Here is a 13,925-nt window from a genome sequence, read left to right as displayed (position 1 = left end):
ATAATTAAAATATCTTTTTCTACTCCCGAACTGTTATTTGTCATTTACAGGGTCGTGCATAGATCTTTAAAACCCTATATAAAAGTTTATTCCCCAAAGCCAGCATCCGCTGGCTTTCCGCGCATGCGCGCAGTATCGAAAAAACTGAAAATGCATTGCTTGGCTTTGTAACCATGGCAACGGATTCTTATAACGATACTGCGCGCGTGCGCGGGAAGGCTTTGGGCAGCTGAGCTGACAGTGCAAACATTTGCGTCAAAATACAGGATATAGTGTGAATTTCACGAAAGTTATTCAAGAAAACTATTAAAAACTAAGTACATGGTCGTAGAAAAAATATTGTATGCAACGGTGTTTAACTGAGTCAACAAATACTCGTGGCGTCTTAATAACAAGTTTCGGCTTCGCCTCAAATTGTTACCCACGCCACTCGTCTTTTTTGACCTCCTTTAAACGCCTGTTGCATAAAATACTATAACAAAACTACGATGCACTACCGTTCGCTAATAGTTTCCAGAAGGAAAAGCGACATCTCTCGGGAAATTAAGAAAACTATCGAGTAGGTGTTTTATACAATCGCAGTCAATCGCTTACGCTCGTAAGCATTTCGTAGCTCGCTCTTCTACACCCTGTTTTTATTGAATTCCGTTAACTTTAAGAAATGATCCATTACTTACATCAAATTTAATTAATTTATCTAAGAAACTAGTGTCTTAACTCTTGCGGTTATCGAGTTATTAGAAAATAAACGTAATTGCTGAACACGCGTGTCTCAGCCTTTACCAATTCCTAATGTTATTTGTTTTGACATGTGCCGTCAATCACTTGACATTAACTTGAATGTTATTCTTAAGGGTAGATCACACTAATAAAACACTCCTGCACTCAGACTGGTGTATGTAAACGAGATCACGTTAAATAAAACAATCTTGAATATTCACTGCTGTATTATTCACAATAAGACAACATAAGACATTCCTTTTCAATCGTCCGTTAACTTTCCTAACTGTCACCCGACTGGACTCGTTCCTAACCGGCTGACCGTCCTTCTTTACCTACCCTCTAAATTCATACCATCCGCTGTCAACTTCAAAGACCATCTACCTTCACTTAAAATAATTGTTGGTTAGCCTAGTTGGAAGATAATGTTACAGTCGGCCATCCGATTATAAACGAGTCCCTTCGTTTAAGCCAGTGAACAATACCATTAAATTCACTCAGTTATACATTATTCTGAATAATCACAATTTCCTTTATTGATCTATGGAGATGCATTTTAGCGGATACATTACAATCATCCTTTTCATGTGTACTAATATAACATTTTAACTAAACAAAATAGTCTAGCGTCACTTCCAACTCGCAGTTACGATTGATAACAGTTATTTCCATTTAAGGATATATTCATAACCTCCTAAGGCTCAAAGTACCTGTAGAACTTATTCAGTTATATTAATTACATATTATATTAAATTTGAACAGAGTTAAATTAGTTTTGATTCGTCCAATTGTAACAAAACAAAACAAGCTCATTCCAATATTATTTTCTTCGTTTATATGGCCTTAGAAAGATATCATAATAACAAAACAAAATTTAATATGCGACTAATTATCATATAAATCATTCTTATAACTAAGATGTTAAAGATCCGTCTTTAACACTCAGACACAACTCAGTTCATACTGAGCCATGTTCAGACATGATCAACATTAATCATGCTCCCAACGATTTCAGGTATTGATTCAACATCTCTTCCCAAAAGGTGATCAACAATAATAGGCTATTTGCTTGTTCTGTCTAATCTCTGAGTCAATTTACTCTTCTGAGGAGCTAACATCAGTAGAAGATTTGCTAGTGGGGTCATTATCGTAACTCATCCATGGAAATATCTTATCAAGCGAGACTACACCTTCATAACGTCTACCTTTTTTTGTCAGTGGTGTGTCTTCAATCACAAAGCGGTCACGAGGCAAGATTTTTTTGATTCTATAGGGCCCTTGACACTTGGATTCGAGTTTCTTAGACTGACCTGTACCTCCAACTATAGCTCGCACTACCCTAACTAGGTCTCCTTCTTTGTACTGTGTACCCTTCTTCCTATTCCTATCAAATCTTTCTTTGTTCTTCTCTTGATTTTTCTCTATTAACTCTCTAGCCTGTACCCTAATTTCTTCTAAATCTGGTTCTACCCCATCTCTATCTATTTCCTCTATAACTTCACTCAACGCTCCCTGAGAAGTGTTGGTCGCTTTCATGCCAAAAAGTAATTCGGTCGGCAATTTTTTTGTTACCTCGTGCACCGTAGAATTAATACCAATTTGAACATCTTGAATATATTCATCCCATTTATCAGGACTCTGGCCGTGAGACATTGTGCTAAGTGCAGACAAGATGGTGCGATTATAGCGTTCCACCTGTCCATTTGCACGAGGCGTGGCCACTGAATTTAAAATATGCTTGATTCCTAGCTTTTGGGTAAACGTTTTGAACTTTTTACTTGTAAAACATGTGCCCCTGTCAGTCACTAAGCGCGTAGGTGGTTTAAAGTAGCTGAAGTAATTTTTGAAAACCTTTATGTTTTCCTTCGATTTAGTGCTACGGACAGCAGTAAGATTGACGTATTTAGTAAACGCGTCTACGATCACAAGTAAGTAAGCATTTTTGCGCTTACTTCTTACGAACGGTCCTAAATGATCGGCGTGTATTGTGTGGAATGGCACATCAATTTTTGGGATTGGATGAAGTTCTCCTTCTTTCGCACCAGCTGGAATTTTGTGGTGGGCGCATTCCAAACACGCCGACACGTACTTTTTGGTAAACCTGCGCATCTTCGGGAACCAGTAATGCGATTTTAGCCGTTGCAAGGTTTTTTCGAAGCCAAAATGGCCTACGTCATCGTGGTTGGCTTTTAATATTTGCCAACGGACGCCTCTTGGTACCACCCAACGCATCGTATTTTCGTCGATATTACGATATACTCGACCATTTTTCAATTTGTAGTCCTTATGAATATTTACAATCTCTGCAGTTGAAGGGTCTTGTAAAATGTCTTTAATGTGTTTTATTTCCGTATCACTGGACTGGACAGTCGTGATCCAGTCCTCAACGTTTACCGACAGGACGTCAATTACATGTGGTTCTTACAATACAAATATTCTTTATTGTTCACCAATATAACAAGATTACATCACATAACTTTAATTAACTATGGTAGACAACAGGCGGTCTTATCGCTAAAGAGCGATCTCTTCCAGACAACCTTTGGGTAGTGGAGACAAGACACAAAAAACAACTGATTTGAGTAGGTGATGCAGTGAGTGATAGAAAACGTCAAATAATCTTAATACTAATAAACATACATAAATAGGAATTAAAATAAACCTAAATATACCGTACATATATAAATACTATAACAACACAGCTACGAATGTACATAGATCAAAAACAATGCGGCCAATAGCGATAAAGGAAAATGAAACAGGACCATCAATAAATATTGTATTATGGAATAGATAAATAATGCTCTTTTACTTGACTTTTAAAAATGTGAAGAGACTTAGCATGCCTTATATCAATAGGTAATGAGTTCCACAACCGAACTGCCTGGAAAGTAAAGGAATCGTTGAAGAATTTAGAAGAAGATGACGGGACTTTAAGAAGATAATTTCGGGAAGATCTGATAGATTGAACAAAACTAAAGCGGTCTTTGAGATAGCGAGGAGTTGAAGGGTTAAACAGTATATTATAAAGGAGAGAAACTATATGAAGGTTACGTCTACGACGAATGGGGAGCCACTTCAGCTGCGATCGAAAGCTAGACACATGATCGAATTTGCGCAAACCAAAAATGAAACGTATACAGACGTTCTGAATACGATCCAGCTTATTGAGTTGCTCTTCGGATAGATCAAGATAGGAAACATCAGCGTAATCCAAGATTGGAAGGAGCAACGCCTGAGTAAGCGCAATTTTTGTGGGGATAGGAAGAAAGTTGCGAAGTCTCCTCAGGGAAGCCACTGATCCAAACACCTTCCTGCTAATTTCACTAAGCTGGGGTACCCAGGAAAATGTACTGTCCATAATAATGCCTAGATTTTTCACGTGACCAGAGAAAGGAATTAAAACTCCGTTGAAGATTAGTGGTGGCAAAGTACCAAGGTCCAGTCGCGATATCAGCTTAGAGCTCCCAATAACGATGGCTTGAGTTTTACTAGGATTAACATTCAGTCCGTAACTGTTACTCCATTCACAAATTCGTTCTAAATCCTTATTTGTCGATGAAATAACTGTTGGTAGATCGTTTAGTGAACCCTGAGAATATATTTGAAGATCATCGGCATACAGGTGGAAAGATGAAGAGAGATTGACAGTAATGGAGTTAATAAATAAGGAAAACAATAATGGGGACAACACGCCACCCTGCGGAACGCCGGCTAACGTGCTGCACCATGATGATCGAGAAGAATCTAACTTAATACGCTGCCGACGACCTGTTAAAAAACTACGAAACCACTCAACAGCTCCAGGAGATACGTTGAGAGAACGCAGTATCGCCAGCAGAATGTCGAAATCAACAGTGTTAAACGCGTTACTAAAGTCTAGCAACGTTAACACTGTTAACTTACGATCATTCATACCGGATCGTATATCATCTGTAATATTGACGAGAGCAGTAGCCGTACTATGTCCCGACCTAAAGCCAGATTGACATGGATTCAGAAGATTATTGTAATTAAGATAGGAAAGAAGTTGTTGAAAAATTAAACGTTCAAGGACTTTGGAAAGGAAAGGAAGTATAGAGATAGGTCGATAATCTGTGAAAGTGGAAGGCTTTGATTTTTTAGGTAAGGGAATGACTTCAGCATCTTTCCAAAGTGAAGGGAAAACGGAATTGGAAATTGAAAAATTCAAAATACAGGTAATGACAGGAGCAAGAACATCAAGAAGTGGAAGAATCATATTACGGCTAATGCTGTCGACACCCACGGCGTTAGAGCCTATAGCTGATAAAGTTTTCGCAACATCACTACTGGAAAATTGAGTAAGAGAAAAAGGAGAAGAGTCTGGAGTCGGAAGTGATGAAAGATACTCGAGAGTCCTAGTCTTAGCAGGACCACTAAAGATTGAAGAAGTGGAAAAATGTTGATTTAAGTTATCAAGATTAACATCAGATTTACATACATTTTGAGAAGATTTACCGACTCCCAGAGACTTTAAAAATTTCCAAACTTTAGCAGGATTACCATCTTCCACAGATTTATGGATATAACGCCTCTGAGCATCTCTGCAGACAGTACTGCATCGATTTCGCAACGAATGATACTTGGTTTTATTTGCATCAGATGGATCCGCCTTGTATCTCGACTTAGCCAAATTCTTTTTACCTAAGAGCGATTTGATTTCTTGGGTCAGCCAAGGAGCAGGTAGATGCTTGACCTTGATTGAGCGAATGGGAGCGTGCTTATCATACAGTTGAATGAGAAGCGAGTTAAATATGGAGATTTTATCATTAACTGTACTAGCATTGTGAACACTATCCCAATCAACCCTCACAGCATCAGCCCGCAACTTCTCAACATCCATCCGACCAAAACTACGCTGCAACAGGATTTTAGATTTAACTTTAGGTGGACGGATTCTGTAGGAAAGGTAAAGAAGATCGTGATATGAGAAAGCGTCCGCAGACAACTGACCAAATTTAGCTACATGTGAGACGGAAGAAACCAGAGCGAGATCAAGAAGTGAAGGGGAGCAATTTGGAAAGTGATGGGTTGATTTCGAAGGAAGGATATTCAAATTACAGGAGTCAGCTAGTGCTTTAAGGGATTTAGAACGATGGTCATTTTTGAGTAAGCAAGTATTGAAGTCCCCCATTATGATATGGTGTTGAAAAGATGGTAAAAAATCCTCAAGAAGTTTTTCTAAAGATGAAAAATAATTAATAGTAAGGGAAGGAGAGTAAAATACTCCAAGGAGAAGTTTGGAATGAGAAAGCGTAACGTCTAGGAAAAGATACTCAGCACAATCTGACGAGGAAGACTGCGGCGAAATGCTAATAATTGAAAAAGGAATATATGAGCGAAGATAAATTGCAACTCCTCCGCCAATCCTCCCCGAGCGATCATTTCGAACCAAAGTAAAACCAGGTAAAGAATAGGAAACAGAAGGTAGGCATGGCTTAAACCAGGATTCAGAAACTAATATTGCATGAATATTTTGCACATCGAAGGATGATAGGAAATCACTGAAATGAGCAGGAATGCTTTGGGCATTAATGTGAACAACATTGAAATTTTTGCATAAATCATAAAATTGTGCATCTAACAAGTCGCGGAGAGAAGGAGGCAAGCTATAGAAACTATCTTCACTTTCATCATTAGATGAAAAGGAAGCGTAGTGATCACTCAAATCGCTATTAAAACTATGGCCGTGCAGTGACATAATATATATAATATAATATATAATAAATATAAATTTACTAATATAATAAAATAAAATAAACTAAAGGTGGTCATACACTACCCGCCAGCAGTGTGAAACAGTGAAAAACATTTGCAAAAACAGACAACATAAGATATTTGCAGAAACGAAACGCAACAATGACATGACATTGACAGTTTGAGATGACATTGATAGTTCAAATGTCAGTTCAAGTTGGTTTCAAGTGCAACGTAATAAACAAGTTTGGATTTAAACATTTGAAACTAAATCATAAAAAGTAAAGAGGGTATGATTAACTATGTATATAACGCAACTAAATTAAGAAGTTACAACCAACCGACCGACATAAAATGATGTGAAATGTAGAATTAAGTTAAAAAGGTGTTTCAAGAAACTGAACCAACAATATTTATCGAATTACAACTACTTATTTTTCCTTGGGCGAAGTTTTGACGCCTTTTGCGCAGGCTGTGTGTCTCCGTCTGCAGGTGTAGTTGAAGCGGCGTCTGTTTTCGATGCTGGTGTAATCGACTGTAGCTGCAGAATACTGGTTACATGGTGCCTCACTTTGTTCGCGTCGAGAACGAATACATCACCATTCCGGGTCCAGCAGCTTCGGACACCAAAACGTTCCCGGGCAGCTACAAATATATCGTAGCGGGGCTTTGTAAGGAATTCACCTAATGTAACACCGGTGCCTTTTAATGCTGTCTTCCCAAACCACAGGTCATCTCGCACAGCAACGTCATGAAACTTGACAAGGATGGGTTGAGGTCTGGCCCCACGAGGCTTACCCAGACGACGACAGTGCTTGAAGTCTGTTACTGACACATTACTTCTGATAGACTTGAACTTTTCAATTACAAGTGCGGCAGTGTCTTCAGTATCTGAGCTGGAATCACATCCCTTGATGCCATGGACCACCAACATTTTCCTGCGGGATCGCATCTCCATGTCATCGACTTGCTGGGCAACAAGCTGCACCTGCTTCTGTAGAGTCTCGAGTGCCGTCAAAATAAATGACCTAAACGCTGTGAAGTCAGACACCACCGCTACCGTTGATGATCCACTAGACTCTGCCTTGTCCAAATCTTCTTGCAGCTCTGCCATCTTGGCGTTAAAAGTTTGTGTCAGCTCTGCGATGGACTCCTTAATTATCCCAGTGAGTGCCATAGTGTGATTTGGAGGTTAGTTAACTTAGGTCCAGTGAATAAATAAATAATTGTCTAGGGAAATTTGAGAATTTGCTGGAGGGTGGCAGTTATTAATTTTGCATTAAGAATTTAATGCTTAAATTCCAAAATAAATTAAACAAATAATTATAAAAAATAAAAAACTTTTAGACAGATGTTACTGATATTCTTCACCTACCCTCTCTCCACCTTGTCGTGGTTCTTCCACCTTGTCGTTGATGGGACTACGACTGAGCGCATCAACGTGTGCCATTTTCTCGCCTGCTCGGTACTCAACTTCACAATCGTACTCTAAGAATTGTATCCACCATCGTGAGATACGAGGAACGAGATCCCTCTTCGTAAAGGTTGAGCGTAAGGCATTACAATCAGTGACGATTGTGAATTTGACCCCGAGCAGGTATACCCTAAACTTCATGAGTGAGCTTACGACTGCTAGTGTCTCCAACTCGAAGGAATGTAGCTTTTGTTCATCAATAGTCGTTTGGCGACTATAGTACGCTACGGGGCGCCAAGGTTCAGAGCCTGAACGCTGGAGCAATATACCGGCTAAACCCATTTTACTCGCGTCTGTATGGAGCTGTGTCTCAGCAGTGTGATCATACAGCGCAAGCACAGGCCTCTCGATAAGGCATCTTTTAAGGGTTTCAAATGCATTATCCTCATCGGAAGTCCATCTCCAAGGAGTTTCCTTCCTTAGAAGACTCGTCAGTGGTTTAGCTATTAAAGCAAAATCCTTGACAAATCTTCTAAAGAAGCTGGCCAAACCCAGAAACCGTCTAACGTCATGTTGGTTTGTGGGGACGGTGAATTTGGAAACAGCCTGTACTTTCTGTAAGCCAGGCTTAACACCCTCTTTACTTATCTCAAATCCCAAAAACTCAATACTCTGTTGGAAGAAGTTGCATTTTTGCTTTTTAAGAGTAAGACCGCTTTGTTGCAGCACCTTGAGAACTTCTTCCAGCCGAGTCAACCCTTCCTCAAATGAAGCGGCTGGGATCAAAATGTCGTCCATATAAATAACGACATATTTGATCTTGGCGAGGACCTTATGCATTACCCTCTGAAATACTGCGGGCGCGTTTGCCAAGCCAAACGGCATCCGAGTATATTCGTATTGTCCGTCTGGCGTGACAAACGCAGTTTTCTCTATAGACTCCTCCGCAATGGGTATCTGATGGTACCCCGACGCAAGATCTAGAGTTGTGAACACAGTCTGTCCGGACAACTGGTCCAGTAAATCCTCTATTCGGGGTAGGGGATAGTGATCCCGTTTTGTTTTATTATTGAGTGCGCGATAGTCGACACAAAGTCTCTTCTCACCCGATTTCTTGTGTACTAAAACAATCGGACTAGCGTAGGGTGATTTAGACTCTCGGACTATCCCGCACTCAATCATGTCATCTACCATATTCTGCACAAGTTGTCGCTCTGAATGTGACATTCTATATGGTCTATAGACGACCGGTTCCGAATCCTTAAGCTGGATAACCATCTCGGCTTCAGCTGTGAATCCTAAATCACGCAAACCAGTTGAAAAACAGGTCCCATATTTATCTAAGAGTTCACTCAATTTTTGCTTCACATCGGAAGGCAGATCTTTTCCACATCTAATTGCAGTTTCGTTCGGGGACTCTTTCTGTTCAGCTGTTACGGAAACACTCTGAACATGTTTCACCGCATTTAAATATCTGGCCCGCGTAACTAGTGAGTCCTTGAGAATAGTTAGAGGCTTTGCGCCTAAATTCTGTAGGAGTAGCAAACATGTCCCTAAGTTTATTTCATACTCGCCGGGTAAAAGATAATATTCATTACCGACACTTCCTCTGACAGAGCCGTTTATGTAGACAATCCCACTGAATTGTTTATCCGCAATGACACGAACTGTACTCATCGAACCTTCAGTGACTATTACATCCTTATCCGCTTTTAGTAACAGTTTTGTGTCATTGTCCTCATCAACTCTCACAAATCTTAATTCAGACCATGTTTTTATAATACAAATATTTGGGCGTTCTGTATAAGAGTGTCCTAACAGTAATGAGCAATTAATGAGGTGGTCGTCAACAATATAAATGTCTACCCCCTTTTCTGTAACTCCCTGAACATCAATTGTAGCCTTGGTATGTCCTAATGGGACGTATGGTATTAGCCCTAAGCCCTTCAACACAGTGTCATTTACCGTTGTCCACTCAAGTCCTAAAGTTTCCGCGTCTGACTTACGTACAAGAGTGGTTTCGCAGCCCAAATCTATGTGGCTAGCTACTGGTTGGCCGTTGATTTCAATGACCATCTTATATTTACTATTGGTATCGTCATTTGATGAATCATACATATTACCGTCCCTCTTGTTTACTTGACTTAATAGATCGTGAATATTGTTGTCATTTTTATTTACGTGGAGAACTCTCATAACACTTTTATCCTTTATATCAGGTTTAGTGGTTTTCTTGGGACAATCATTTATAGAATGACCCACCCAATGACAATACGAACACTTAACAATGGGTTTTGGGCATCTAGAACACGGGTGGCCCTTCTCTTTACAATTGAAACACACTACATTATCTGGATTTGGACGTGGTTTAGGAGAAGTTGCATCGCTACTGCTAGTTCGGTAATTTTGTTTACTGGACGTATTATTCGGAATTTTTCTATCTTTCCTCAGGTCTGTGGCATTTTCTTTAGTTTGAACTTTAACAGTTTTAAAGAATTGCAAAATCTGTTCCGTTTTCTCAAAATGCGCCGCTTGCGCGCCAACCCTAACCCCTCTATCATCTACACCATGTATAATGCAATCAATAGCTTCCCTACCGAAAATTTTGCAGCGGTTCAACAAGTTGACTTTTGAAAAATAGTACAGTTCTAGAGAATCGCCAAAACGAGCCCTTTTTGCGAGCATTTCTGTTAATAAGTCTGCATAATTCTCGGTTGCAGGAAACGATTCCGTAAGAAGCACTTTCCATTCGGGCCATGTTCGTTTCAGGGATGGTAACCCTTGGTACCATAATTTTGCATGACCAGTGAGTTTTGGCAAAGCATAGTGGATAGTTTGCCTATCGTTCCATTTATACATTTCTGCGCACTCATCCACTTTGCTTAGCCAAACGGTAATTGGTTGTTCCCTACTCAGCGGGTCAAAGTCGGGAATGACGTTGTTTAAGACAGGAAAGCTGTTATTTTGCTCATTATTTTGTTTCTTAATAACCTTTAAAAACTCTTCAAAGAGACGAGATGTTGAACCATACCTGTCCTCGCAGTCCCTTCCAGGGCTCAGTCTCCGATTTCGGAGCTCCGAGTACCTCCCGGTACTTTCATTGACCCTTAGGGGGCTCCGACTCCGATTTCGGAGCTCCATGGACCTCCTGGTCTCCATGCTGTCCCTGTCCGGAGTCCGTCTCCGAATAGCAAGGTCTGTGAACCTCCTGGTTCCCTCACCTACTCCAGGGCTCCGTCTACGGTTACGTAGCTCCGAATCTCTAAGACGTGCGCGTTCCTGAAGCTCCTGCCGTTCACGCTCGTTCCTCAGTTGACTTTCTAAAACACGTAGTCGCTGTCTCTCGAGCTCCAGCTCCTCTCGTAGCAAATTGTTGCGCCGAGAACTACGACTACGACTACGTGCACGACTTCGGCTGTCCCTTCTAGTCACTGAGCCAACACTAGGGCTTCGTGGACGGCTCCGACTCCTAGCTGCTCGAACACTACCGGTACGGCTACGACGACGACTCTGCCTGGGAGTGAATAGGATTCTCTCTGACCTGATATCTTCTCGGTTACCGGCAGTCTCGTCGAGCACACGACGTGCGGCGGTAGCTGTCCCTCTCCTTTGTAGAACAGGACTGCTAGGGGTTGGTTGCCTTGGCCGGCCATTGTCATCGTCATCCTCCATAGTCTGTTTTTATCTGAAACTTGTAACAAATATATTTGTATATGTTATCATAACTTTCGTCGGCCTAAAAGGACTAGGATCTAGAACATGTACTCGATTTATCATCATTGTTAAAAAAAAAATAAACTAGAAGATTCACAATTGTGATGACATGCTAAGAAATATCTAGATGTGTTCGAAATTATTTTCACCCGGACTAAAATAAAGGGAACCTTTTAGTATTTATAAAGCGAGTTCATAACATGTGATCGTTCTTTTATTATTTTATTAATGTAAACAATGATCTTAGATTACAATAAATAGTAAACAACTAGTAACACCGTAGGTATATTGTTAGTTTAGGACTAAACTGTTATTTACTAAACTTCACAACCGCGCTGTTAACTTGCCAAAATGAAGTTACAACAAGTCGTTTTTATGCTGAGGTATGTGACAGTTGCAACCTGATATGTTTACGACATTGAATATTTTATTTAAAATTGTAAAAATCGTGTAAGTAGATAGGTTTAAATCAGTGTTTTGATAGCATTTTGCTCAATACGATTAGTAAAAGCAAAATCAATGGCCAGACGCCATTTGCGTATGGACTCTTATCGTTTAGCCCTATTCATTCGTAATGTGTAGATTTTGTTTTCAAGCAATATCTGACTGGTGATTAAATAAATGTACTTATGTAATTAAATACCCTTTAGCATCTTATAACGGTAGCAGTTCTTGTCAAATGATCACAACGAGCTAATATTTTAAGGTTCATCTGTAGTTAATCAATGGAAAACATCTAATTATAAACAATTGTCAAGCAAGGGAAGAGAAAAAAAATAACCGAATTAACGGTAATTTACCTTTTCGTGGGCTTGTGTTTTTATCCCGTCTTCTGAACTAAAACACTCCTGCACTCAGACTGGTGTATGTAAACGAGATCACGTTAAATAAAACAATCTTGAATATTCACTGCTGTATTATTCACAATAAGACAACATAAGACATTCCTTTTCAATCGTCCGTTAACTTTCCTAACTGTCACCCGACTGGACTCGTTCCTAACCGGCTGACCGTCCTTCTTTACCTACCCTCTAAATTCATACCATCCGCTGTCAACTTCAAAGACCATCTACCTTCACTTAAAATAATTGTTGGTTAGCCCAGTTGGAAGATAATGTTACACTAATAAATTCATTTATTATGTATGAAAATGATAAACGTTTTTTTTGCGAATTTAAAACTGATATACAGGGTGGTTCCTGATAATGAACCTAACGACGTGTCGAATTTAACGGAAAACAAAAAAAACACGTTGTATAGTGGCGCGGGATCACTTCGGCCTGGTCGCCAGACCTAAATAGAAATAATCATGACACCGATGACGCATTTTAACAAGTATAATCAACTATAGCCCCCGCTTCTTACTGGTACTATACATATAAACCTTCCTCTTGAACCACTTCTATCTATAAAATAAATAAAACCGGCCAAGAGCGTGTCGGGCCACGCTCAGTGTGGGGTTCCGTAGTTTCCCGTTTATTATTCAAAAACTGTTCAACCTATCAACTTCAAAAGAATTTTCCTAGAAAGTCTTCATCTACCCTACCCTAATATCACTTTTTTTTTCTTTTTTTTTGCACTTCGTCGGCGTGACTAATATACATATTGGCTGACAAATTTCAGCTTTTTAGTGCTAACGGTCACTGAGATTATCCGCGGACGGACAGACAGACACAAAAACCGCATCCAAATCCTTTACCTACTTTTAAAGATCTAAACATCCTTAGTTACATACGGATAGGCAACGGGAAGCGACTTTGTTTATTACTATGTACCTACTACTTAGTGGCAAAGACATATAATAAGTCCATCTAAACAGATATAGTCTAAGAAAAAAACGTACCTCAGTACCATACAGAAAAAGGTACGGTTGCCTAGATGACGTTACACCTTTGGGGGACGCTCAGCTAGATGGCGCTAATATTCATATTTGACATTTTAACACATATCAAACTAAGAATATGGGCCAAATTGTCAAAACTGAGGTTCAAAATTTTAACCATAAATAATAAATAAATAAATAAATATTGGGGACACCTTACACAGATCAACTTAGTCCCAATCTAAGCAAAGCTTGTACTATGGGTGCTAAGCGACGATATACATACTTAAATAGATAAATACATACTTATATACATAGAAAACATCCATGACTCAGGAACAAATATCTGTGCTCATCACACAAATAAATGCCCTTACCGGGATTCGAACCCAGGACCGCGGCTTAGCAGGCAGGGTCACTACCGACTGAGCCAGACCGGTCGTCAAGCATGTGTCAAGAGATGGCAGTCTATGCACTGTGATTACACATTTTACTTCGACAGTAACTCTCTATAATACTCGATCCTCTTTGCTAGTG

At 39.8% G+C, this 13,925-nt stretch overlaps 1 protein-coding gene across 1 annotated transcript; it reads right to left on the bottom strand.

The window, feature by feature from the left end:
• Positions 1 to 7,792: 7,792 nt before the first annotated feature.
• Positions 7,793 to 12,653, bottom strand: LOC125228655. The gene is made up of 3 exons (XM_048133311.1): positions 12,367 to 12,653; positions 9,526 to 11,537; positions 7,793 to 7,926 (listed from the first exon to the last, which is right to left on the bottom strand). The coding sequence occupies exons 2-3, from the start codon at positions 11,522 to 11,524 to the stop codon at positions 7,793 to 7,795; spliced, it is 2,133 nt and encodes a 710-aa protein (XP_047989268.1). The 5' UTR covers positions 11,525 to 11,537; positions 12,367 to 12,653.
• Between the last annotated feature and the right edge of the window lie 1,272 nt (positions 12,654 to 13,925).

This window comes from Leguminivora glycinivorella, chromosome 8 (assembly GCF_023078275.1).
Source record: "Leguminivora glycinivorella isolate SPB_JAAS2020 chromosome 8, LegGlyc_1.1, whole genome shotgun sequence".
NCBI lineage: Eukaryota > Metazoa > Arthropoda > Insecta > Lepidoptera > Tortricidae > Leguminivora > Leguminivora glycinivorella.
The sequence above is the reverse complement of the archived record's forward strand: the minus strand, read 5'-3'. Positions and strand labels throughout refer to the sequence as shown.